The sequence below is a fragment of the Oreochromis niloticus genome, linkage group LG2 (genome assembly GCF_001858045.2).
Source record: "Oreochromis niloticus isolate F11D_XX linkage group LG2, O_niloticus_UMD_NMBU, whole genome shotgun sequence".
Classification (NCBI taxonomy): Eukaryota; Metazoa; Chordata; class Actinopteri; order Cichliformes; family Cichlidae; genus Oreochromis; species Oreochromis niloticus.
The window spans coordinates 33,311,583-33,337,841 of NC_031966.2; the positions used below are offsets into that span (position 1 = coordinate 33,311,583).

General features: G+C 40.4%; 3 protein-coding genes across 4 annotated transcripts in view; all 3 read right to left on the reverse strand.

The window, feature by feature from the left end:
- Positions 1-580: 580 nt before the first annotated feature.
- On the reverse strand, positions 581-14,660 carry rab33a (RAB33A, member RAS oncogene family). 2 transcript variants are annotated; one of them, XM_025898399.1, is made up of 6 exons: positions 14,417-14,660; positions 11,513-12,053; positions 7,536-7,676; positions 5,545-5,625; positions 5,252-5,459; positions 581-2,631 (listed from the first exon to the last, which is right to left on the reverse strand). In XM_025898399.1, exons 2-6 carry the CDS (start codon positions 11,903-11,905, stop codon positions 2,564-2,566), a joined length of 891 nt encoding a protein of 296 aa, XP_025754184.1. In that variant the 5' UTR covers positions 11,906-12,053; positions 14,417-14,660; the 3' UTR covers positions 581-2,563. The 2 variants fall into 2 exon arrangements, with proteins under 2 accessions (XP_025754184.1, XP_003451840.1); XM_003451792.5 differs by having other exon boundaries at positions 581-5,459; positions 14,417-14,655.
- A 2,598-nt stretch (positions 14,661-17,258) lies between these two features.
- si:ch211-159i8.4 (matrix-remodeling-associated protein 5) lies at positions 17,259-25,113 on the reverse strand. Its single transcript, XM_019346531.2, has 9 exons — positions 24,909-25,113; positions 24,616-24,819; positions 23,976-24,494; positions 23,657-23,828; positions 23,074-23,340; positions 22,820-22,946; positions 22,416-22,496; positions 19,389-20,535; positions 17,259-18,568 (listed from the first exon to the last, which is right to left on the reverse strand). The coding sequence occupies exons 1-9, from the start codon at positions 24,976-24,978 to the stop codon at positions 18,015-18,017; spliced, it is 3,141 nt and encodes a 1,046-aa protein (XP_019202076.1). The 5' UTR covers positions 24,979-25,113; the 3' UTR covers positions 17,259-18,014.
- The window catches only part of LOC109195092 (immunoglobulin superfamily member 10), a 34,226-nt gene continuing 33,051 nt past the window's right edge, over positions 25,085-26,259 (reverse strand). The window contains exons 9-10 of the mRNA XM_019346526.2: positions 25,939-26,177; positions 25,085-25,199 (exon numbers count right to left, since the gene is read on the reverse strand). Coding sequence (XP_019202071.1) covers positions 25,107-25,199; positions 25,939-26,177 — 332 coding nt within the window. The 3' untranslated portion in view covers positions 25,085-25,106. The remainder of the gene's footprint in view (positions 25,200-25,938; positions 26,178-26,259) is intronic.

The following is a 26,259-nucleotide window of genomic DNA, read 5'->3' on the forward strand; positions in this document are numbered from 1 at the left end:
AAGATACAGGACAAAGAGCAAGAGAACGGATAAACAGACGGGAAATTCTGAGTTCTGCGTGCGAGGGAAACACTGAATACTGAACACACCATGCTGTTGGCACAGGCACATAAGCTAAACTCTACAAAGTAATAGGACGACAACTTCCTTGCAAAGGAAACAGACTGGCAGCACTTTGCAATCAGTCGGAGTCAGTTTGGACTGATGACTGTAAACTGCCTGTGATGCAGCTCAGCTAACATGGTTGTATTCTGGTTATATTTGTGTGCAAAAGCATGGCTGCCAAGCACTCCTGTCATTTTGCATTTAAATATCTGTCTTGCAGCAACTACGTCACTTTTTGCAGATGAATTTTTGAACTTAGGTCTCAAAAATGAAGGTCTGACTGGACTCGCTGAGAGTTCATCAAATTATTACTGAAAATAGACTGATAAGAGACTGACTCTATCTTATTGCCTTTTCATCATGGTCTTGATGCACCTAAGGTTGCAGCTGACTGCGAGTGTTTGCATATCTGATCACTGTTTTTAAAGCAACCAATTCAAGGGCAGTGATACGAAAAAGGTTCAGAGTCAAGCGATGCTTCTTCAGCAGTTTTATCGTAAGTTTCTTTGTGAGATTGTAACAATAACAGTGTTACATATGAAACATATGTACAGAAGAGGAGAATCACACACAGTCCAAAAGCAGAGTAAACTGACAGGCAAAAACAAAAGTCACCACAGATTTACAGGATCTAACAAAATTACAATACCATAAAATCAGCCAACACGACTCTTCAGGCTTTTTCAAAAAGAGCGATTCAGTATTCTGGGTTTTAGTCTTTATAGTATTGATTAAATGGGGCGCAGTGCGTTCAAATCCCTGTCAGCAACGTCCATCAGTCTGAAGAGTCATCAAACAAGGAACGCTGACTTCTGTTAACTTACACTGAGCTCCAGTGGGTGTAAAGAAATTGAATTAGCCCTGTCCAGGGTGTACCTCTCCTCTTGCCCTATTGCAAATGGGATAGGCTACAGCCACCACACTGTGTGGAATGACAGAAGAACAGATGGAAGAAACATGGATTTGAGTCCTCAGGTCTGATTCGAGCCTGTGTCACTCAAAGATGCTGTAAATCAGCAGTTCCCATCCCCCGGGCCACGGAGCGGAGTTGTTTGTTACCCGGCCGCGAGAGTTGAGGCTCGGGTGTGAAATGTATGGTTTTCAGGGTTTTTATCGTTTATTATCGTTAACTCAGTTTCCCTGGGTCTTGTTGCGTGTGTTATGAATAAAGCTTCTTTTTTTTTGGTACCGGCACTGGTTTTATTTTGTTGTATTTATCTGTGACACCTTAAAGACCGGTCCGTGAAAATATTGTCAAACAACCGTCCGCGGCCCAAAAAAAGGTTGGGGACTGCTGCTGTAGATAGTACCAAAGACAAACACTGTTTTAGATAATAAAGCGAAATAACAATTTGTATTATTGTATAAAACCAGAGACATCCTAAATATTGTGGTGTTATCATTTTTAACAGAGTAAAAATCGTTAAAATGTTCTTTAAATTAGTGAGAGTTTAGCTAATAATGAGCTGGCTAGCTAGCAAATAAGCTAGCAAATAAACTAGCGCTTTGATTTAAGCTACCACGGGCTAAGTTGTGTTAGCACTGCAAGTAGGTAATGTATAAAACCAATATCCTGATACTCTGTAGGACTGCAGCTAACTTTACTTTAATTCTTAAGCGAAGAAAGACCACATTCATCTGAACATTGACTGTAATGCTAAAGCTAATACACGTGCTTAAGGATTTAAAGATACCAAAAACATGTTTTCTAAAAAAAAAAGAAAAAAAGAACCTAATTCACTTAAAACAGTAAATCAAATAATGAACTGTGATGTCTAACTTGTTTAATTTTGGCTTGTTCAAGTTGCTCATCGACGTTTGTGTGTTCTTAGAATGATATATGCTTCAAAGTGTATTTGATATTTATTATTTTCCACATACAGACGTTTTGCAGATAAACAATAATACCAGACTAAATATCAAAATGCCAAGGCAACCCTTTAAGAGCAAACATGGGTTATTAAAAATGACACAAATCAACTGCAAAAAAGTACAAATATATTAGAAAACACACTGGAGATATAGAGAAAAGAGAAGGCAAGCATATATTTGCAACTCTTCGACCTGGAAAAATGCACATTTTGCAGTTTTAAATGGTTAAAACTGAACTTTTGTTAAGCGATGTTACATTTTCTAGTAAATGACATAAACTGCTGAATAATTTCATAAACAGTGATATATATGTTTGGTTGATGACAGTGAAAACAACTGAACTATAGCTTCATTTTCTTTTCTATTCATTTGAAACCATGTTAGTTGCCGCTTTATTCAAATCTGCTAACAGAAATGCAGACACATTTTTCTTTTTTCCACAGTGTTTTTCTGCTCATTAGTCTTGTTCAGTCATCCCACTTGTATGACACTGACTAAATTAGCATTCTTACAATAACCCACTGATGGACAAAGCTGTTGATGTTAATGTATTAAAATTTAAAGGATGAACAATTCCTTTTACATTTTATGTCCTGGGATACCGCTCCATCAGTCCTGAACGTAGTGGTTTCCCCAGCTGTGGTTGAGGCGCACCTGTGGATGCCATTTATGGAGATTAAAAACAAATAAACAAACAAACAAAAGAAGTCACAGATTAGCCCATATAAGGAGAATGAACAGAGCTCTTCCTGATATTTTACAGTAATGTCATTTGATTCACTGTTCTGTTCGATCCTGCTGTTAGAACTGTGCAAAAGTCTCGAGCCGGCCCTCATTTCTTTATATTTTGGTAGGAAAATGGAAAATGGGTGTAGCAATTTGAAAGGTGCACACATACACAGAAATACATTAACTAAGATGATCCCACACTGCTTCAGGAAGGTTGAAGTCTGGGCTCTTGGGAGGCCAATCCACGAATGTGTGTTTTTCTAATCAATTCTAATTTCTAATTTTATGGCATTGATAGTGTGTTTTGGATCATTGTCATGCTCAAAAATGAAATTGCCAAGCAGAGCTTTCCAGATGGTATTGCACAGTGGGCCCATTTCTCCTGGCCTCCGCTGTGCCTGCTGACAATGAGTTACACCAAAAATGTTACATTTGGATTCATCGGTCAATAAGACCTGTCTCTACTGATTTTTATCACAGCTTTTGTGTAATTTGGCACATTTTAGTCCCTGTTTCCTTTCTTTAGGAAGCTTCTTGACATCTGCCTTTCCACTGAAACCATTTCTGATGAGGCTTTGGCAAACAGTCGGTGGATCAACTGAAAATCCTGTGTCGGGTCTTTGGTTGATTTTGCCTATTTCTTAAGGAAATGACTTTCAGATATCTGCAGTAGAGCTTTTAAGACCTGCCTCCATTCGTCCATTTGCCTCATATTTTTTTAAGGGCAGACTGCACACCATGCCGAAATAGCACTTTAAGAATCACCTTGTGGCGGAAAAATACCATTTTATTGCTATGAAATGACTAGGACTATTTCATAACTATTTGTGGCTGAAGACTTTTGCACCGTTCGTAAACCTGTATGAAAGATCGCCAAACCATGGCACACCTCAGGCAGAAGCCCTCTGGATTTGCACAGTGTTCAGATTCAGCCTGTGAATAATTTAATCAGGACATCAGACTGTCAGCTTGGAGGGAACGCCGCTCTTAAATGCTCGCTGATCTGATTCTTCTACATATGGCATCCAGATACATTAATAGAATCACACAAGAGTAGGCTACAGTGGTAAAATATGCTAAGTGTGCTACTATATCAAACTGACATACACCACAGTCGGGATGTTGGATGGTTTCTTGTGACACAGAGGCTTCATTGCTTAAACACTGATTTATGTACAGTGTGTTCCTTCACCCACAGCCTACATGGGAGCTTCCTCAGTGCAAAGCAAGCTGCCTCTCTGTGTGCAGGAAATATTAAATATGGCTTTCTACAGTGTCTCATGCTGCCAGTTTCACCAGTGACTCGAATAATCCAGGCTTAAGGGTTCAGCAGCACAAAGGCCTCTCCGTCACCTACACAGGGTTCACAGTTTTCTCTCCTGCATTTTCAGAGACTGGAGGCAGTGAAGCTTCATCTAAGGCAGCTAGAAGGCCTCTAGCTTGAAAACTACCTATTAGAACATTGATGCTGCATAACAGGAGAGAGTCGGGCAGCTATTTTAAAGACTTGATGTTTTTGAATTTACATCCAGTGGCAAAGCTGGCTTAGGCCACTGGGACAACATGGAGAAGATACATTTACATGAGGAGTGGATGAGAAACAAGAGCCTTGCCTCCCCTTTGTAGGAGAGTGCCTTTCACCTGCATAAGGGTAAAAGGATCTCACAGCTTCTAAATCAATAGCTGACATGCTCTCCGGCAACCTATAAATGGCCCGTTTGCAGGAAACCTTCTCGTCAAGGTCTTCCTCTGTAGATCCTGCAATCTGTCATCTTCTCCATTCATTTAAATCTCACAATGATTTTAAGTCCTTCATTTGAGGGCTTGTGATAGGCTGATATCAGGCAACATAAATGGAAGGAGGGGGGGGGGGAGACAATAAAAGTCTAATATTTCTCAGAAAAAAAAGAATCTGTTAAATGCTTTTTTAAATCCTTAAAACATCTTTGCTGTTTTTGCCTCAGCGGGTCATTAAAACTAATTTAGAGCCAGCTGTTTAGCTTTTAAGGTGGTAGAAATGGTGCAATCACAACAAGGGTGAAATGCGACAAATATTAAGCTCTGACAGCAAAAAACAGCCGGTAAAATAAGCTGCTGCGGTTAATAATGGCCTTGGAAAACATCGAGCTACGGCTGGTTTCAGGGTAAGCTTTGCGTGGAGACTCTGTGTCGCTGACGTCATAAGAAACTAGATTTCACTCAGATTGTGTATATATGTGCAAATGAGTGGAAGAATTTCTAAACTTTACTGTAGTTGAAAAGGCAGCTTCATCTTATTTCTGAATTGTTAACAAACGCATCACTCTCAGGATGTTGGTGATTTTTCAGTCCTTTGCACAAGCTTTAAGCCCCTCTACCGTCCACCTCATAGTATCAGCTTTAACACCCCCACCCCTCCATCCTTCTCCTAAACTACAAATTTAAATGACTCTCGTCTTTCGCCCATCATCCCTTTTCCTCTTCCTTCTTCAAATGTAGAGATACTCTTCTCTCCTCCCTTCCGCTATGCCACCCGCTCCTCTTTTTCCTCAACAAGGACAATTACTCTTTGTCTCAGTCTCTTGTGTGAGTCGCACTCTCCCGTCCTCTCTCTCCACGTCTCTGTAGAGCAGGGACTTCTGAGCCTTCAGACGGCAGGCCAAGGACATAAAGATCGAGTTGACGTTCTGGCTTTCTCTCGGGTCCTTTGCCGACGTCTCGAATAGCAGCATGTTGTGGGCGTCGGCGAACTTCAGCGCCATGTTGGAGGGCACCTGGGAAAGCACGAGTGATCGGTTGTTAAGTGGATGATGAATAAACCCTGAAGTCACGCTGCGATCCTCGGCGCTGCACACCAACCTGTATTTGGTCCACGAGGTCACACTTGTTCCCCACCAAGACTCGAGGTACTGATGCAGACACCCGATGACCATTGCACTCCTGCAAAGTGGAAAAGCATACTGTTTTATAAACTTTGGCTGTGTGTCTGTAAAACCATGTAGAGTACAACATAAACGTTTGGTCTCTTGGCTGTGAAAACAAAAGAAGGAATTTTTCACATGTAAAATACGTCCATGACATCAAACTGGTCCCAGGATGTGTGAGAAGTCACCATTCCCACCATTCAGTGTAAATAAATGACACTATAGAATAATATATAAATAATCACATGTAATTAAAAAACCCTTATATATTACATTAAATATATTATATGTACATATATTGAATAAGATATGACATTATATATAATTTACAAATAATTTTACTGCTGCTAAAAATTACCCACAGTATATCTACTGATAATACTTAGAATATCAGGACTCCACAGAGAGCTGTACTGAATGGATAACAACAAGCTGGGAAGCATCTGTCACGCAAAACCACTGATATAAATATCGTGTATAAAAAAATAAGACAATTTGCCACCTTGTAAAACATCTCTGCTGATGAGTCGTTACGACAGATCTAAAGTTCTAACGTGTAGACTTCTAGCAGAAGCTGACAGAACTACACTAAATTTAAAAGGCAGTGTTAGCTATAAATTATTTACATTTTAGACATTCCAACAAATTGCTATGGCAGGAAAACAGGTGACTGCACATCAAACATGACTCACCTTCACTGAGAGGAGAACCTGCGAGCTGTGCCAGTGAGACACAGAGCTAAATACAGCTTGTATTAACACTTAGAAATGTCTCTGTCTTTACAACATACAAACATACAAAATTACTGTACTTGTGTGAATTTTACACTTGCAGTGCCGCCACGCCAATGACACATTAATCTTTAAAGGGCTGCAAATGCTACAACTAGTCAAAATCATGGGTAGTTCGGGGGTAGTAGGCGCCACATTATCAGTAGTGTAAATAATGAACATTATTATAGCAGTGTTAGTTTGCTGTTACACATTGAAATGATTTTGGCCAGTGTGTATAACAACAGCAGTTGTAACACTTGTCACAGTATTAGCTTCGGAAGTACAGATAGATAGATGGATCTTTATTGTCACTGTTACTACTGTTTCGCATCTCCCCATTAGCAGTATGTAGATTTTTACATTAAAATTACTAATAATAAAGATAAAAGATACACAGATATATAAGCTGTAAGGTGCAATATAAGGAGCAAGTGATCAGTGGTAGTGCACATTGAGTAAGCACTGTTTATAATGGGTAATTAAGGGAAACCTGAAAAAAGAAGAGAAGGGAGAAACACCCTTCCACCATGTTACGAGTGTTGACATTGTATAAACTCTGTCCACTAGAGGGGTCTCTGCAACTTGTTGTCAAGAGGGAAAAATATTGGCCGACATATTGGAATACTGGCCTTTGAAATCACCAAATATTGTTCTTAAAAATGCGATATTGGTTGGATGCCCATCTCTAGTGACGTTATCACTGATTCTTGTGTTTACTTTCAGATGACTGTAGTTGCATTTCAGTTTTACAACTTGTGTCTTGGTTCAAGTCTTGATTTTTATTAATAGTTGAGACTTTGTACAGAATCAGAGAAAGAAAACTGCTGTGTAGAAAATCTAACTGCACATGATTTGACCTTCCCATTTGTTTTTTCCTTCTTCCCTTTTTAGATTTGGTGGCTGGCTGGTAAAAGTATGGTTTTTTTGGATTCATCTGCCTACGGTGTCCTCAAACTCCAGAGTCCAAACAGCACCAGACTCTGACAGTACCAAACAACAGTGTCAAATGACTAATAAACAGTCTTGGGGAAGGAGGTAACACTGAAAAATGCTCACAGTCCTTATGCTACCAAAGGGGGATCATTACATAGTGGCTGTAAGTCAGCCTCCTCTGTTGTTCACTGACAAGTGACTTTTACAATGTAATGCTAACCTCTATCCAAGTCTGTAGGTTGCGGAAGGAAGCCATCTTGGTAACATCGTATACAAAGACCACAGCATGGACATTACGGTAGTAGTGCTCCACCATGGATTTACGAAAGCGCTCCTGGCCTGCTGTGTCCCATACCTGCACCTGTAGAGACAGACGACTTAGGTTTATGTACAAATTACAGAGACAACCGATCATTACACATAGAGACAGCACGGACAGAAGTGGAAAAGATAAATGGTATTCTCTTAGAATATCCAGCAGATCATGAAATATAAGACAATTTTTATATCAGAAGTAATAGCAACAGCTTTTTTATTGCATACAATTACTTGAGATAAAATTCTGCAAATGAAATTACAATGAATATGAATTAGGCTGCAGTGAGTTGTCTGAGCTTGCAACTTTGCAAATCAGAACATGAGCAGGAAACAGTGCAAATATATTCCTAGCTACAGGGTCTCAGTAGAGCATGGTTCTACAGTACAGTGTGTTTTTCTGCTTGATCATTAACAGCAGGTTCAGCCAGTATCTATAGTATGTATCCTAAAATAATGTAATGTAGGTTAAAAGCAAGTGTCAACCTCTGGGCCTTGAAAAACAAAACTCGAAAAGTCCAGAATCTGCATTTCATCAAAACAAACAAAAGCTGGCTCCACAGGTGTGTCAAGACTAGATGTAAATGTCCAGGTTTACAGCAGACATAAGCATAATTACATAATTAAGTACAAAATATGGTTTTATTCTCTTTAGCGCAATTACTTTTCCATAATAAGTGTATATATGTTAAAATGCAAGACTTTACCCACTATTACATGTGAATATAAAAATGTATTATTCATTATTAGGGGCATACTTAAACAAGTGGCAATTGTTCAGCTGAACTCACAAACAGTACAAAACTTGTAGATTTCTTGGTCAGAAAATGAAGTTGATGTGGAAGTGGCTACAAGCCACTAGATGACTTCTAGACCTATAGATGTCTACAGAAAACAGCTTTCTGTAAACACTTTCTTGAAGACTTTATGGGCTCAGTGACTTGTTTGAGTCATATTGAATAAAAAATGTCTGTTTTGTAAATCCTGTTCAACCTTCAAAGTGGAGTATTACCTGAGGTATGCAACCATGTACTCAGAGACTGAGGAGGAGTAAATGAGCACGCATTTTTGTAGTAAGACCCACCTTGGTTTTGTTTGAAAATGCTCAAGGCTTTAAAATGAGACTGCAAACAACAACATGAAGTCACAGTAGGTATGTCTAACTTTTGTACTATGGTTGTACTTAAAGACACTCCAATGAGTCAGCTCTTTATTTTTCCAGTTTCTTTATTTCTTTATTTCTTCAATTCATTTCAAACCAAGCATCCTTTACCTTTCTAACGATGTGAGCTACCTAGACTAGCTAGAATGCTATGTTAGTGCTAGCATTAGCTGAAAACTGGAACTAGAATATCATAAAAAAAACATGATTATGACAGATTTCAAAAATACAAAATATCTGCTGCCAATATACCAAAGTTGAGGCTTCAAAAGAGAATTGATCAAATCATTATGTGTTCTTTAACATATTATGTTTTCAAACTAAATTAGGGTATTCAAGCTAGTTAGCCAAGTTCATCAAATGTTTGGAGTATTGTTCACTACCCCAGTCAACAGGGGAGCAATAGGGAAGTATTTTTCTGATCAGTAGCACTTTGTATATCAGCAGGGAGTTCTCCCAACACTTAGCACAGGCCTGCAGTGTAAAAAGGGCCAGAGAATTATCTGCTATTACCATTTGAAAGGACTAGCGCAGCTATTTATCATTAGAGGCAGAACGCTGCATCAGAGCCAACCATAACATCAAAGCTCAGTGTTTCGAACGCGTGGCCCTCATGATTTGATAAGTTGAGAAAATTGCATCCTATTTAAATTGATTACAAATGGACGTCATGAAAGTGAATATAAGACATACGGCATTATATATGCACTCAGAGGGAACGTCAGTTTAAAAAGAAGCGCTGAATACATAAATAGCATTGTTTTCATCAATTTGAAATAAGTGTCAAAAGCTACGAAACATATTTTTTCAGGTTATCTCATGCCCTCGTGAGAATCAATGACATTATTTTGACACATCACTCTGCTTTTCTTTTTATAGTCCTACGCAGGTTTATGCCATTTGAAGTTGTAAATTTGTGTTTTACTTATATTTACCAGCCAGAGGAATAGAAAGGATAGGAGTTGCACAGTTTAATCCCTCTGTACTTTATCCTCTGAATTTTAATGACATATTAGTCTCTTATATCAAAGGTACAAGTGAAATTCTGACTTGTATGACAACATCTTTTCCCCACTGCTACAGAATGGCCTAGTTTTTACTTCAACAATGGAAGAGTTCATTTTTACATAAAAAGGCAGGATTTTACGTTGACATCTTGGCTCTGGTGCTGAAGGCAAACTTGTGGGGGGCTCAGTGAAGGGCAAATTCTCTTTGGAGCATCTTCTTTAAGATAAATGTTGGCAGCGTCCTGTCTTTGAATTATCCAATCAGAAACTGCTGCCATCTTGACAAGGTCTCTGTTGAAATAGAGCTTGTCAATATCAGTGGGATTACCAGTTGAACAGAAAAATGAATGTAAAAACAAAAAAATAGATGGGCCTGTTTTGATCACTCTTTAAGTATTTTAAACACATACAGATCCATCTTTAGGGGGAGTCTGTCTGCTCTTACAGCTGCTCATGCAAATGGAGTTAATTACCAGTGAGGATTAATCTTAATTTAATGTCCCATTTCCATGTACTCCACCAGCAGTAACCAGCTTAGAGAGCAGCAACAAGAAAGCAGATATTTTCAGTCTCACAACAATGACTGTACACTGTGGCAGGTATTTCTGGGGAGCATTTCGATGATTCAGACGCAATGACCTAATACTACGTAATGCGACTGTGCAACTGTGTTTGTGAGTCAGCACTGGGGGAACCTGGAGTATGCACACAGAATAATCCACTGAGAGAAAGCAGGGAGGGGAGCAAACAAAGGTAAGCTTCACTGACATCACAGCGTCTGGTCTGAGTGACCAGCCAAGGTGTGAGTCAGGAATCACAGTTAAAGAAACCAAAACTTACAGACCAACCAGATGAGTAAGCAAATTATTAACCTTTCATATACATGCTAAAATCTTTGACCAGTTAGTTGCCATAATACATGAACCTGTTTTTACACTGTGGTCTGATGTTGGTTTTGTTAGTAGTACGCATTGCTCCAGAAATGATCTTCAAAGTCATTAAATTTTAATTTCACAATCAGGGCACATGACAGTGTGGCCTACATTTATAATGCTGCTGTCTTTACTTTGTGACTACTATAACAGCCCAGCTAACGGACTTGCCTCACACATTGTGCAAACACTGGAATGTGGTTATTTTTGTTGATTGAACAGGTTAATTGTTGCAATCACCTTGTAGACCTGCTTTATATTACACATGTAAATGAACGGCTTGCACGTGCTGAAGGTGAACAAGTGCATATTTATAGATTCTGCAGCACCACAGTCACATTTTGATGTTTTGTTTTTCATTTAGAGTTTTAAAATTCTCTGCAGAAATGTTGCATTCATAGTCAGATTTGTAAAAATATATTAATTTCTGTTTACGTTTCAAACTCGAAATCCACAAAAAGCCTATTGAGCCATACAATAGAATTCATTAGAGGCTACCTTTATCTTCCTGTGGCCTATTACTGACTACAGAGCATGTGCAGCAAAGAAAAAGGGGAGTTGTAGTTCTTTAGAATGTACTAAAAATATGTTTTGAAATGTTACATTTCTCCAGAGATATTCTAAAATGTTGCCCATCCTTTGAGAGTGTGAGGATAAAATGAAAGAAACGGCCCCCCTGTGTATCCACTGGCAGCTGATCAGCTCAGCCAAGAGGAGGAGGAGGGGTGTAGGAGTGAGGGAACACCACTGATCAGCATCCAGCTCCTCTGCTGCCTGTTACCTTGATAGTCTCCCCTTCGATCTCCACCACCTTCTCCCTGAAATCCACGCCGATGGTGGCCTCGGTCTTATCGGGGAAGCTGCCCCCCGTGAAGCGGAAGGTGAGGCAGGTCTTCCCCACGTTGGAGTCCCCGATGACAATGATCTTAAAGATCCGCGTCTGGATGCTCAGCTCCAGGGAGGAGGTGCTCAGATCCACGGAGGACGTGATGCTCGGGGCGGCATCATTGTTGCTGCTGCTGGCTCGGCTCCGGCTGGCTCTGTGTAAATCCATGGATGATGTCAGGATCGTCACATTGTCATCCGCTCGGTGTTTTCTACCGATTCCTCTTCCACAACCACCTCCTCCGCCGCCCGGAGCTCGGGTCTCCTCCTCCGGGCTATCGTTGGTCATTATACCGGAGGAGGCGATGCGGAAATCGGGGTGCGTGTGTCGAGAAGAGGATTGATAGACGGGAGAAGGGAGGGGAAAGGAGAAAAGAAGGAGGAGACCAGGGATGCAACAATACCGACGATGCTCGCTTTCAGCAGCTGACTGTGGCCTTAAAGGGAGAAGAATACAATAAAAAAAATCAATTGACTAATAATAATAATAAATTATGAATAATAAAATAATCATAAAATCATTGACAATTCAATGAAATGCAGTTTAAAAAGCTGTAAATGAGCACTTGCCTCATGGTGCTTTATATTGTAAGGTAAGACCCTACAGTAATACAGAGAAAACCCCAACAATCAGATGACCCCCTGTCAGCAAGCGCTTTGGCGACAGTGGGAAGGAAAAACTCTCCTTTAAAAGGAAGAAACCTCAGAACCCTGTTTGGGAGGGGCAGCCCTGAGTGGTAATGACATATATAGAAACATACGATATTTAAAAATATATATAATTTAAATTTACTAAACTGCATCATTATAACCACAAAACATTGTAACATTGATGCCATGAAGGCCATTAAATATAATCAGGCGATAGCCTAAATTCAGCCAGCTCATGTTACCAGACCCAAAGAGCAATCTCACCTCCAGACTTCTAATTTTACCTTTTCTTTCTGAAATCTGTCGAGTACCTAAAAAACACCCAAACTGTTATAAATACGTGAAAAAAGGGTCATGCCCAACAGGGTACCTACATGTCACTAGAAACACTATTTAGTCAAAGTTAGACCCAATTTACCGGATTATTGTGATATTATTTATTTCTAACGTAATCATATTGTAGTACTAGGATTGGAAGTTAATATAAAATTACACCAGGGCCACAGGGCTTTGTTATGGTCAGCAGTTCATCTCTTTACGTTCCCCTTGTGTTTACAGTTCATGAGCAGAACTCTCTATTAGCTTGTTTTTCATCCATTCTCATTAGTCATAATTACTTCCTTCTAGATTCAAGATAATATAAAGATTACAGTTTAAAATGTGATGCAGTTAAAGTACTGAAGTAAATAGAAGGTTTTTCTATAATTCAAGCATTTCCTTTCTGGGTGCAACAGAGAGAGAAAGTGAACGGTTTTCTCACACTGTCTGTCGTCACATGAGCTGATCGGCTTGTCACACTGTCACATTCCATAAACCAAGAAGTTCATAATGCAAAGGATTGCAGTGTTCCCAGATTCCTCGCTCGATTTAAGTGAACAAAAAGAAAGAGCAATACAGAGAACAACCATTTTAAGATAACATAAAGTTTTCTGTCTGCGAGTGAAACAGCTTAATGCTAATGAAGGCTGTCACAACATGAGATTGTCTTAAGGGGATTATCATGGCCAGAGAATTCTTTAAGGCACTCCAATTCATGTTAACAGATGGTGACAGTCAGTACACTCCATGAGGAGTTAGCCACAGAAGGTAACTGCTGACAGGACTGGCTGTGCGAAATTGAAGAATATGAACTGAAAGTTGGCAGGAAGGGAAAATCAGGGTTGGAAAAGATGCAAAAGAATCAGAGATGACCGCAGCATTGGCAGGATTGTCGAGTAAAGGTGTTTCAAGAACTTTGGAGAGCTTCACAGGGAGTGGACAGAGGCTGGTGTCAGTGCATCAAGAGCCACCGTGCATGTTACAGCTCTAAAACAAAGCCCTCTTGAAACAGCGACATCAGTAACATCTTACAGGGAATAAGCTGAACTGTTGTTCAGTGGTCCAGGGTCCTCTTTTCACATGAAAATTAACTTTGCACTTCATTTAGAAATCAAAGATCTAAGAGTCTGGAGTAGAGAAGCGCAGAGTCCAAGGTGTTTGAAATCTGTTGTCACGCGTCTGCAGTCTGTGATGATTTGAGGTGCCACACCAGCCGCTGTCATCCACTGTGTTTTATCAAGTCCAAAGTCAATGCGACGATCATCCAGGAGATTTTAGAGCATTTCATGCTTCGGTCAGCCAACAAGCTTTATGGAGAGGACCATTTCCTGTTGCAGCAGGATTCGGCACCTGCCACAAAACTATTACCAAATGGGCGGCGAACTCACCTGACTTGAACCTCATGGAGAATCTATAGAACAGTGTCAAGAAGAAAGTGGGTGCTGGTGCATGAATTTGTGGTACAAAGCCACAACCAAGTGTTGTAAATATTCTAATAATTTCATATTCTACATTTCTGATTGAAACATTTAACTTTAACTTCAATTATTACAGAATATTTGAAAGGTTTTTATTTGAAATCAAACTGCAAAAGAAAACTAAAAACCTTTTTCACGGTTTTTTAGACCCACTAGTCTGGACCAAAGTTGTAGACCAACCAGTCATGCCACAGTACACAGCACAAGTTTTCCTCAGCTCCCAGTCTCCTGGATTATTATTATTATTTTAGGTTTAATTATTTTTGTTGCAGTTGAGATAAAAAAAAGTCTGATGCATAACAGCTGATGTTTTGAAACAAAGAAACAGAAGAGACAGAATCTGCTTCACTCACCGTCTGAAACGATGCTGTACAGGAAGAAGCTGCAGCACGTTTGAGCTGCTGTGCTTCCATTTTGACTCAACGCAGCAGAAGTGAAAGCTGAGAAACACGCAGCCTTGTTCACGTGTAGCACACTCACTGTCTGCTGATATCAGACTGAAATGCAGACAGAATCACCAAACACTTGTTTTTCTTGCACAGACAAACAGGCGTGCCACTCTCTGTTGAATAAATCCGTTAAGACACAGACGCAGTCTCTTCCTCACAGACGTGCACATTTTCTCTCTCTCAAAGAGACAAACATAATCCTTTTCTTACACGCACACGCGCAAAAAAATCACTCCCAGTGTCAAACAATCCCAACGTTTCTGTCTGACAAAGCTGCCCTTCATCCTCAGAAAAAGGCCTGTTTGTCTGAAAGCGATGCTCAGTGGGACATTCACATTCTAGTGAGCCCAGTGAAATATAGCACACATTTGGATACACGCATACAAACAAAATAATACCCCAGTGTTACAAAAATAACATGTAGTTATCCATAGATGACTTTTTATTATTACTCAGTCTAAGTTGTTTTCCTCTCTCACTAAAACTTCAGGAGGAATTGAAAAAGATAAGAAGTAAAATAACAGTTAATACATGTGAAATTCTGTCCTCTGTAGCTTTGAAATTTCAGTTTCCACATCTATGGCATCAAATTGAGTTCGAACTTGAAGCTTTTTTACACAATAATAACACACACCATTCTTGTCCTATATGTGTCTTTAGGTGGCACAACCAGCCTTTAGCTGGACTCCAGTCCTCCATGTCCTCAAGTTTTGTCCTGTCGTTCATGAGCAGCTCAGTTAGTGAGAGTGAGTGTGAATGCAGTGCTTACTCTGAGCTGTGACAGTTACATGTGAATTATAATTCTCTGTCAGATCAGTGACGCCATAACCAGAATCCCATTTTAACTCTACACTGCATCCTTTGACCTAACCTGATGTGCCCCTCTTGAGAAATGTAATTGCACGTCGGGTCAACGCATAGAAGGTTGCAGTGTAGAAATTAAAGGAGTTTCTGGTTACAGCGTCAGTTAGGACATAGATTTTTCAACAGGAGTCAAAATGAAGCTTTATTTTCAGAGGGGGAGGCCACTGGTTTGTTCTTCCACAGGTAAAGAGATCATGGGAGAGTGACCCAGCAGGTCAGTAGGTGAGGGGAGTGTTCCAGAAAGGTCCTTCAGACAAACTGGTGAAGACACTGGTAAAGGGGAGACACAGAAGTTAACACAGAGAGTGGTAACTTTCATAGGACTGACATAAAGGAACCTGAGGAGACTGGGTGCTTGAGCTTGTCTTTAAGTAAAAGCTGATGAGGTGGAGGTTGTTATCAAGGCATCCTATCCTGGTCTGAATACACTATTGTGCCAAATACATTTGCTTTGCCACAAGCAGCTCTATAAACTCTGTGTAGGCTCCTCTTCTGGGACAGTTTATTTTAATTTTTTTATTGTAAATTTTCTACATGTGTCGTTCAACAATGCCAGAGCTGACAGACAAAAGAAAAGAGAAGAAAATATAAAAAAGAGGGAAAAAGGAGAAAAAACAAACATTAATCATGACGGGTCATCAAACGCTGCATCACACCAGCAAACAAATGATCTTTGTGTGAAGGTGTTTGAGTGAAGGTGAGTGTGTGTTTGTCGTAAAACATACTTGGTGAGAAGCCACACCGGCCCCATTGTCAATGAGTAAGAGGTCATATGTTGGGTGCATGTGTTGCACCCTGCTTTTAAGATTAGGCTTTCCTTTTTGATAAAGCACACAGTTAGGGCTGGATCAGGTGATCCTGAATCCTCCCTTAGTTACACTGCAGCAGGTGCAGGCTGCTGGGTGCTTCCTGTGATGCACTGATTCTTTCTTCTTCAGTCACCTTTTTTTCACTCACTATGTGTTTATACATCTCTCTGCATTTAATCAATAGTTATTATTAGTCTCTGGCTCTCTTTGTGCTGTTTTCCTCCTCTCACCCCCAAACGGTCATGACAGATGACCGTCCCTCCCTGAGCCTGGTTCTGGTGGAGGTTTCTTCCTTCCCACTGTCACCAAAGCGCTTACTCATAGGGGGTCATCTGATTGTTGGGGTTCTCTCTGTGTTCTTTGTATTATTGTAGTGTCTTTACCTTACGATGTAAAGCACCTTTCAACAGCTGGTGTTGTGATTTGGTGCTATATAAATAAAATTGAATTGAATTGAATTTAAATTGAATGTGTTGGTGTATGTGACTGTATAAGGTACAAGAGATGAATATGACTGATGGTCAGAATGAGGTGGGGAAGGTTTGGGCTCAAACCCAAGGATGAGATAAACATCTACTCTGCTCATCCTGGACGCAGAGAGTTTTATAGACTCCAAAAATAACAACTAACCAGTGCATGTGTGGAGGTTACCCAGTGACTGCAGGTAGTAATGGTGGTCAGATGGTCCTAAAGAGGATTAGTGTGCAACACCCTCAACCTCTGTGTAACCACTTTTGACTGCAAGGCAATTGCACAGGTTTTCTGGTGAGATGAAACCTGTCTCCAAACAACTAAGTCCCACTTGGACTGACTGTAATCAATCTCAGACAGATTGGTGACTCCCACAACTTGTATACCATGCATGTCTTTGATAGAGGAGTCAATTGCTTGCAGATGAAGGCCTTTGTCATTCTGCATTTAAATCACCATCTGCAGCAAGTTCAATGCACAATGCAAACCCACAAATTTCCCACTGTCTGGCTACAGTGATAATTAGCATAAATTAGACAAAACTCAATGAACAAAAAACAAACAGAGAAGAAAAGAACAAGAAAAACAACAAGAAAACAATAAAAATCTGGATATTTTATTACTAACTTATAAATTATGTACTTACATATTTTGTTAATAGTTCACAACCAGCTATGAACTATTCCTTCCCACCATTATGAACATGAATAAATGATACTGATACATACACTGAATCATTTGCTCAAACACACTGTAGTAATAAGAGGTAATTGAATCCTCATAGAAAAGAGACATTGAAAGTTTATCATGTATGGTACTTAGCAAACACAGCCAGGACTTACAGATGTCTGCAGTAAACTCTACTCTTTTGTACCATGAATTGTTGAATCTTTATACAAACACTTTAATCTGCCAAAAACAAAAAACTGCAATACGGTATGCAGATGATTGGTACAGAAAGTAAAGCATGAAGGTATGTTATCTGACAGAACATGCTGTTAAGCGGCAACAATTGTTTAGGGAAAAAAAATTTAATAAACTATAATGTTGTAAAGGTAACGTGAAATCACATCTATGGGAGTAATGCCTAGAAGATGAGCTCGCAACAGGACAAAAGACCTGTAGGATCAGTAGGTATACTGAACAAAAACAGACAACAAACAAAAAATGTGATTTACGCTTCACAAATAATAAATGTTCATTTTCAAACTGCAGTGCGTGAAATCCCAAGCGAAGCTATTAGTCAACCAGCTTTAAATCTGCCTCGTCACTGACGATATATTCAAACCTAATGGAAAAAAATCCTATCCTGACCACTGATGTGAGATATTCTGAACACAAATGATTGTTAAAGTAATTCAAACAACTTGTAAGTATGTCGATTTGAAATCCGTTCCGAGGGCATTTTTTGCGTTGCATTTGTAAATACCAGAGTTCATGAGCACAGGGTTCTGTATGACCAGACTGCCCTCCTCTGTCATATGAATTCCTCCCTGTACCGTGTACCGGCTGTGTGGAACCAGTGTGGTGCGCCCAGGTAACGTCCATGAAATGTCTGGCTTTGGAATACCAGTTGCGACACACTTTAACATCACGGGCGATCCCCTGTTCGCTCTGGTGATGGAAGTCATTGTACTTGTGATTCGTGGAGGGAACACCATCACAGTGACTGGGTAGGATAGTGCTGACGAGCCAAAAGAGTTGGAGGCTTTACAAATGTATGTTCCTTTGTCAAAGGTAGCCATCTGCCTGAGCTGGAGCGTACCATTGGGAAAGAAAGATATTCGGCCAATAGTTTGAGGTTTGTCCAAAACAACACCATTGGGCAGGATCCATGTGATTGATGCCTGCGGCCAGCCATCCACAGTGCAAGGCAAGTTCAGATTGAGGCCATAAGTGATCTTCATCCCACCTGGAAACAGTCAAAATGTAACAGTAAGATAATTTCTTGCTTAAAGGATAGACACAATAAATACAATGATACGACAGAACTGAGATAACACAAACATGCATTGCATTGACTCTTTGGCAGAACCTCTGAACACAAAAATTACTCTTGGGTGCAGACCAAAAGAACTAAAACTCTTAAGAGCAGCGGTCCCCGACCTTTTTTGCGCCACGGACCGGTTTAATGTCAGACAATATTTTCACGGACCGGTGTGGCAGATAAATACAACAAAATAAAATGATACGACCAAGACAAAAACTGTGGGATTTTGTAAATATAATAATAAACGCGAATTCATTGTGTAATTGTGTAACTTTATTAGCAGCATCCTCCTGACGTGCGCCAACAACATTGAGAGTAACATCCTCCTCTCTGCCCCTTAATGCTCTCTGGTCGCTATGGTAATGCGCAAATATTTCTTTCAAAATAAGACACACAACTACAACACGGGAAAAGACCCAGGGAAACCGATTTAACAATAAAAACCCTGAAAACCATAAATTTCACACCCGAGACTCAACTCTCGCGGCCCGGTACCAAACGACTGGTGGACCGGTACCGGTCCGTGGCCCGGGTGTTGGGGACCGCTGCTTAAGAGGAAGTGCTCTTGGTCAAACAGACACATTTTGCAGTCGCTATTAAAAAGAGGGAAAATAGTTCAAACCGGTCTTGGTCCAAAGACAGCATGCATTACACAAATATATTTCTTTCTTTTTCACATATGAACTCCACATAACAAAAGACATTTCTGTTTCATTAATTTTGGATAAAAAAACAAACATACCTGTAGATCCTCTGATCACTGGCTTTTTCCCAGCTTCCAGGGCATAGCGTTTCTCTGCTTGTCCTGCAACATTTTTTGCTAGGCACCGATACACTCCTTTATCAGCTGGAACTGGTCGAGAGATCCGCAGAGTTCCATTGCCTAAATAATGGGTGAACCGCTGGAGTCTAGCACCAGGCATCAACAATGTGCCATTGGGTAGTATCCATGAAAACTCTGGGCTTGGCTTGCCACGGGCAGAGCACTCAAGAGTCAGTTCCCCTCCATCTGGCTTTATTGGTAAGATCTCAATATTGGGAACAGAAAAAGTAGGTTTCTCTGCTAATGATGCTACATCAAATTCAACCAAAAGTGAGGCTTCACCCATGTTGTTTTTTGCTAGACACATATACCTCCCTTCATCTGTTTTCCTTAATCCCCTCAGCTCCAAGGTCCCATTTTGATGGACTTGAAAGCGACCTCCGAGGTAGGGTGCTGGGAGTGAGAGGCCATAAGGAGTAACCCACCAGACTCTTGGTTCCGGTTTTCCTTCCACTCTACAATGCAGATGTGCTGCTTGGTACGATACACCCAAAACCTTGGTGGTACTCCTCCCTTTCACACCATTGATAAAGGGTTCCTGGGGCTCAGCTTCAACTTTTACATTCTTTACATCATCACCAGCTGAATTTCGTGCCAAACATGTATATATTCCTTCACTAGACAGTGTCACTTTCTTTACGAGTAACATTCCACCATCCATAATCTGAAATTTGTCCGATGATGCTGGTATTGCATCCTTTTGTGGTGAGATCCATGTGATTCTAGGTGTAGGTTCACCAGTTGCCTCACAACTCAGTTTGGCTGATTCTCCCAGTTTTATCGTCACTAGTGACTGTGACTTGAATCTAATTTTCGGAGCATTTGGTCCCACTTTGACGTTCACTTTTCTTTCGTCTTTTCCCAGTTTGTTCTTGGCATAACAAGTGTAGTCACCCTCATCTTTTTTGCCCATCTGCTGGAGAAGTAAAGTTCCATTGCCAAACATAACATATCGGCGGTTACGAAGGCCGCTATCATCTGACTGAAGGGCGTTGTTGATTATTGTTCCATCTGGAAGACTCCAGAAAACTTCTGGATCGGGTAGGCCAGTTGCCACACAGTCCACCTAGAGTGAAGGTAGGGGAGAGGCAAGTATACCGATGAATCAAAACAGCTGATCTATACAACTGGGTAGGAAGATTCATGTATTATGGAAGAATCGTGGTTAAAAGAAACATGAAGTCTGCTATTTGAGTCATCAACCCATCCTGGCCCTGCTCAATACCAGCTTGATAATCTTTCCATTGGTTTTCTAAGTAGAACTAAATCATACAAAGGAAACACTAGCACATAGTAAAGTGAACTGTTAGGTCACATTGTGCCTCAACAAACCAAAGACGCCTCTTGACATTGATTGATTGGTTGCTCAGCTATGCAAAGATGTTTTAAGACCAACATGAAAGTTGGTCTTAATATACTTATTAGTATAGATTCTGCTATGAGAGAAAAAATAAATATAAATAATTATTCATTATTATGAATATAATAATGAATAATTATTAATAATTAAATATAAAATAGAGGTGCCCACACAGGAAGCAACTAGCAATGATATGGTGAGACCATAGAAAGTCAATGATGTTCACAAAGTTCGCTAGCAACTTGAAGTTGTCAGTCCTGAGTTAAACATTTCTCAACCTTAAGGTGAGGATAGTGGTGATTGGCATATTACAATGTGGAAAATATATTAGAAGCTTATCCAGATGTTTGCTAGTGACCAACAATTAGCTACAAAGCAATTTACAATGCATCCTGTGTGAATGTCTCTTTAGACTTTTCCACCATAGAATTAAGGTAACATTGGCTCATATTCATCTATATGTTGCTAACAATGATTTAGATGTAGATGACGATTTGCACTCACTGAAAAGCTAAAGATAAGCTAAAGCTTAGATATGGGGGTAAAATGAACAATGTAAAAGCCACAAAGTCAGTGCTAACCAATTTCATTACGTACTATAAATATGGATAATTTTTGACTCAGACATCTGTTGTCATTCTGGTAGATGTTCCATAACTCATAATAACTTGGACTTATTTGCAGTGACCTTTCACACTTAGGGGAGAAGAGGACTCTAAGCATAACAGAGCACCAGATGCCTTAACTTTAGGAATCAAGTGTTCAGGGTTCTTTCCTTGGCAAACGTCCTGAAATGACTGTTTTTCTTGAAACAATGGATTCAAAAAGGCAGTAAAGCAAAATTTGGACACAGTTTCATATGTTGATCCGGCATATACTCAGACTAGAGGTATCACACACAGATATATTGTCACGGTTCTGGGTCGGTTCGACCCAGCATTTTGAGTTCTTAGGTTTTGGTTTGTTTTTGAATGATCGTTTTGTTACTTTTGTGCCTTGTTGATTATTATTAGAATTCTATGTTTCTGTTTATTCATGTTTAAGGATTTGTTCTTCGGTTGTGTCTCATGTTCAGTATAGTTCAAGTTCCATGTGTTATATTCTGTCTGTCTCTCAGTGTCGAGTCTGCGTCTTTGTGTAGTGTTTTCTTGTTTCCTGTTTTATTGTGAAGGTCTGCGTCTCATGTGAGTGTGTTTAGTTTGACCTCCCTTGTCTCATCTCGTTAATCACTCCCAGCTGTGTCCCCCAGCTGTGTGTAATCTCCCTGTGTTTCTCTGAGTGTATTTAAGTCGTGTCTTCTGTTGTCGTAGTCGCTGGTCCGTCTGTGTATCCATCGTATTTCATCCGTGTGTTCTCCCTGCTGTCTGTCATCACTTACCTCCACCCACCCTTCTTCATGTTCGTGTCCTGGTTCGTGTTTTGTAGTTTAGTTGTTCCCAGTTCATATAGTCTGCGGTCCAGTTTGCCGTTTTTCTATTTTGTACTTTATTTTCAATAAACCACCTTCACACCTTTACAAGTGCCTGCGTTTGGATCCTACTTCATTATCTCCACACAGCTCACTTCACTCGCCGTGACATATATACCTGGAAGTTTTCCCCAAAAGTGACCCTGGTCTGTGCCGTCCTCACATGTTCGATTTTCGGAGGAGTCATTAACACCTCAACCTAAAAACAAATGCATAAAGTATGTTATTGTAAATAACAGCAAACCTTGGTTCATATTTCTCATCAGTCAGCTACATATTGGTGAAAGTTGTGAAAATACACTTTTAGTATTCATCACTGACACATCAGCTGCTTTAGCTTTACTCAGCCCACATTAAAAAAAACAAGAAAGAAACAGTGAGGACAAACCTCACCTTTAATGGAAGGCACAGTGTTAGAATTCTTGAACATTAACAGTTATCAACAAGGACGAGATACTAATGAGCTTCCAAAGAGTTGGCAACAAAATAAACTGGCCCCATATTGCTCTGACTTGTTATTACCTGGAAAAGCTCCATGTCCTCTCCATTGGGTCGCTGGAAGACACACAGATAGCTTCCACCATCCAGCTCAGTTAACTGAAGAATCCTTAGGGTCCCATTACGGAAAACTTTAATTGGTCTCTCTGGACTGGAGGCAGATGGGGGAGAGAAAAGGCACTGAGATTAAAGCAGTCTGGTTTAAAGGCAACCTAAACATTTTGAGTAATCTCTTTGTTAGTGTTGTACTGGCTCACAAAATGGGACATTTCAGTTACCTGTATCGATGATCCAGGATCGTTTTGGATGGTAGTTGCCAGATGGTCCCTCTCGTGGAGTCAGTAGACTCCGGACAATGGAGGTAAACAGCAGAACCATACATAGCTGAGACGGTGTGTTGACGGGATGGGGTAGCATGCCGGTGTGTTGGAGGAATGGGAAGAGGAGGAGGAGGTTGGTGAGAGAAGGAAGAGGAATCTGCTCTCACATCCAGCTGGATCGTTCTTTTGGCAATTCCCACAGTGTTACTGGCCAAACACTCATACCTGTGAGAGACTGATTAGCTTAGTGACATCTTTTAAACAACTCAGCTGTCACAGAAGAACATAAGGACAACCATATTAGAGTTCACTCATAAATCTGTACTGCTTGGAACGCACGATTTTTAAAACCTGCTAATGGTTGATCAATAATGTTATTTTAAACAATCCTGTATGGAACATAAATAAGAAAACTGCATGCCAATCCCTATGTCACAGGAATTCAATACAATTTATATGACTTATGAAAACAGAGCCGAGATAGCTGCATTCATACATACATTTATTTTGAAACAGTCTAAAAGAAATGGCCATCTCTTACCTCCCACCATCAGATGGTAGAACATTCTTAATGAACAGTGTCCCATTTGGGAAGACAAACAGCCTGCGTCCCAGAAACTGTGATGGTTTGACTTGGACACCTGCTGGGAGCGTCCACTTGAGAGCAGGTGGTGGTTCGCCCTTCACAGAACAGTGAAGATAGACACCTCTGCCTGGTTGGATAGAGATTTATTGGTTTAGAAGGGTTGTGATCCTATGAACGTTTCAGCCATGTCTTTAAAAACACTTTCAGTGTTGATGGAAATATTTTTTGTTGTGTGAATTCAAACTACTGGAAAATCTCTGCTTCAGTATCATACCTGGAGGAATGATCACACTATCCAGTGCTTCTTCGCTTATGCTTGGAGGCAGAGCTGCTACGTGCAGATGATAAGTAATTGTATCTGCACCTGCTGCATTGCTTGCAATACATTTATAGTTCCCTTTGCTGGAGAAATTAGCAGAATGAATGTGAAGGGTCCCATTCTGAAGCAGAGACATTGGAGAGAGGATAGTGTAAAGAGTCCCGGCATCTCGAACAAATGTTTTGTCTGGGAGGATCCAGGAAATCTGGGCTGGTGGTTTGCCAGAAGCCAGGCAGTCCAGAAACACATTTTTTCCTAAGTAGACTGCTATCTCTGTGGACCTGGGTAGTTGAATCCTGGGTGCCTCAGTTTGCACAGCTAAAGTGATGACCATCCGATCTGATCCAAACTTGTTCTGGGCTGTGCAAAGGTACTGTCCTCGATCCTGAAGCTGGATGTTTTTAATAACAAAAGTTCCATTTTTGAAGACTTCAAAGCGAGTACCGTGCTTGGTGTTAGCTGGGACAGTGGCACCTGAGGAGAGACCAAACCATAAAGACTTCTAAGAATTTCTGCTACTAGAAAAAATAAATGGCAAACCTATTTAATACCAGACCAGAGCTGAAAATCGAGCACACAGTAAATTGCGTCTTACCTGTTGAGACTTTCGTCCAAGCAATGTTAGGTTCAGGATTCCCGGTTGCTTTGCACGGCAGGAGGACATCACTCTCTGCCAGCACTGACACACTTGCTGTGGTAACTGTGGTAATGCGAGGTTTAGCCCCACCACCACCACCACCTTCAAACATCCATCGGAAAGGAGGTGCAGCTGTAGGACGACGGGAGCTAATTCGTCCTGCTATTAAATTAATGAAAGCATCAGTTTTATCATAATTAATTTCTAAACAACATTCATTAATATATTTTAGCTCTTTCAAATGATCGTACCTCCAACAGGCCACCAACCTTCATGCAAAGCCCCAGCGGTGGTGTGATGGTAGGGAAGAGGAGTCAGCATGAAACCAGAGAATGATGATGATGATGAAGGTTTAGCAGAGTTTGCGGGCTGAAGGTTGCTTGTGTAAGCGGCAGTAGGCACTGCTGGTTTGGGGGGTGTAAGGTCTATGTTGGGATGGAAGGTTGGGTTTAGGCAGTAAGGGGGGGTGGAGTATTGTAGTAACTAGGGCGTGGTTTGGGTGTAACCATTCTCCCCAGCTGAGCAATGCGATCAAGCTGTGCCTGGAAAAATACAAACCAAGCATGATCCTTTGTTATAATGTCAACATTTTTCAAATAAACATAATTTCTAATTACAAGAAAAAAGCCAAAGTGAGCTCTGATACTGAAAAAATTATGAAACTTAATCATCCCACATGTGTGATTTTAGACTCAATACACGTTCAACTTCTAAATTAAGTTTCCATTTAGTTTTGTTTTCAGTTTAAAAAAAAGTCAAACCTCGGATTTCAGTAGTTAATGCTTTATTTAAGAGCTAATGCTAACTGTCTGTGTCTGTGGTGAATTTATTCATGTAGATTTTATTTCCAAAGGCCTGTCTGCTGCAGAAGACATTAGATTAAGCAATAGGAAGCATGAACCATACTGCCAGCCTGTGAGCCATATGATCATCACCCTGGGCTTAAAGAAGCAAAAAGCTCTTCAGCTTTGGAGTTTGAACTGGTCAACAACGGGCATCTCTGTAGGGAATGAACATTTTTCATGATGGTAGATTATTTTATCTTGTGTAATACAACATAGTGATGTGAAAAAAGACAATAGACCTGCAATACCTCACGACTTTGCAACAGAAAGAGCATGGTACCATTTTTTTGGTCTTCCAAGACAGTTATGCTATTTTTGTGAGGTTGTCCAATATGAGCATGTCTCTGCCAGACATTCATTTTATGAATATTTACATACAAAATTAGACAAAAGAAACCATGTGAACTTTATACCAGCCCTGAGTCCCCCATTATACCTGTCTGTATCTGTTCCTCAGCCTTGTTAGAAACAGTAGGTCTTTTGTTTGGGTCATGCCATCCACATGATGATTCTGACGATGATGTTGGGATAGGTGGGTGTTTGAGTAAGTCAGTCTGATATTCCCTGCTCCTGAAACAGTGGGCGTGGGTTTGACTGTTTCAGCTGTAATTTCTGGTCTGTTGGTGACAAATGAGCCATGAGCCCATGGGTGTGGGAGAGCTGCAGGGTGTGACCCTAGGATGAGAACCATGAATTGCAATAAGGCTTAAAATTACAGAAAATAACAGAAAACAAATATTGTTATGTGTTCAACCTA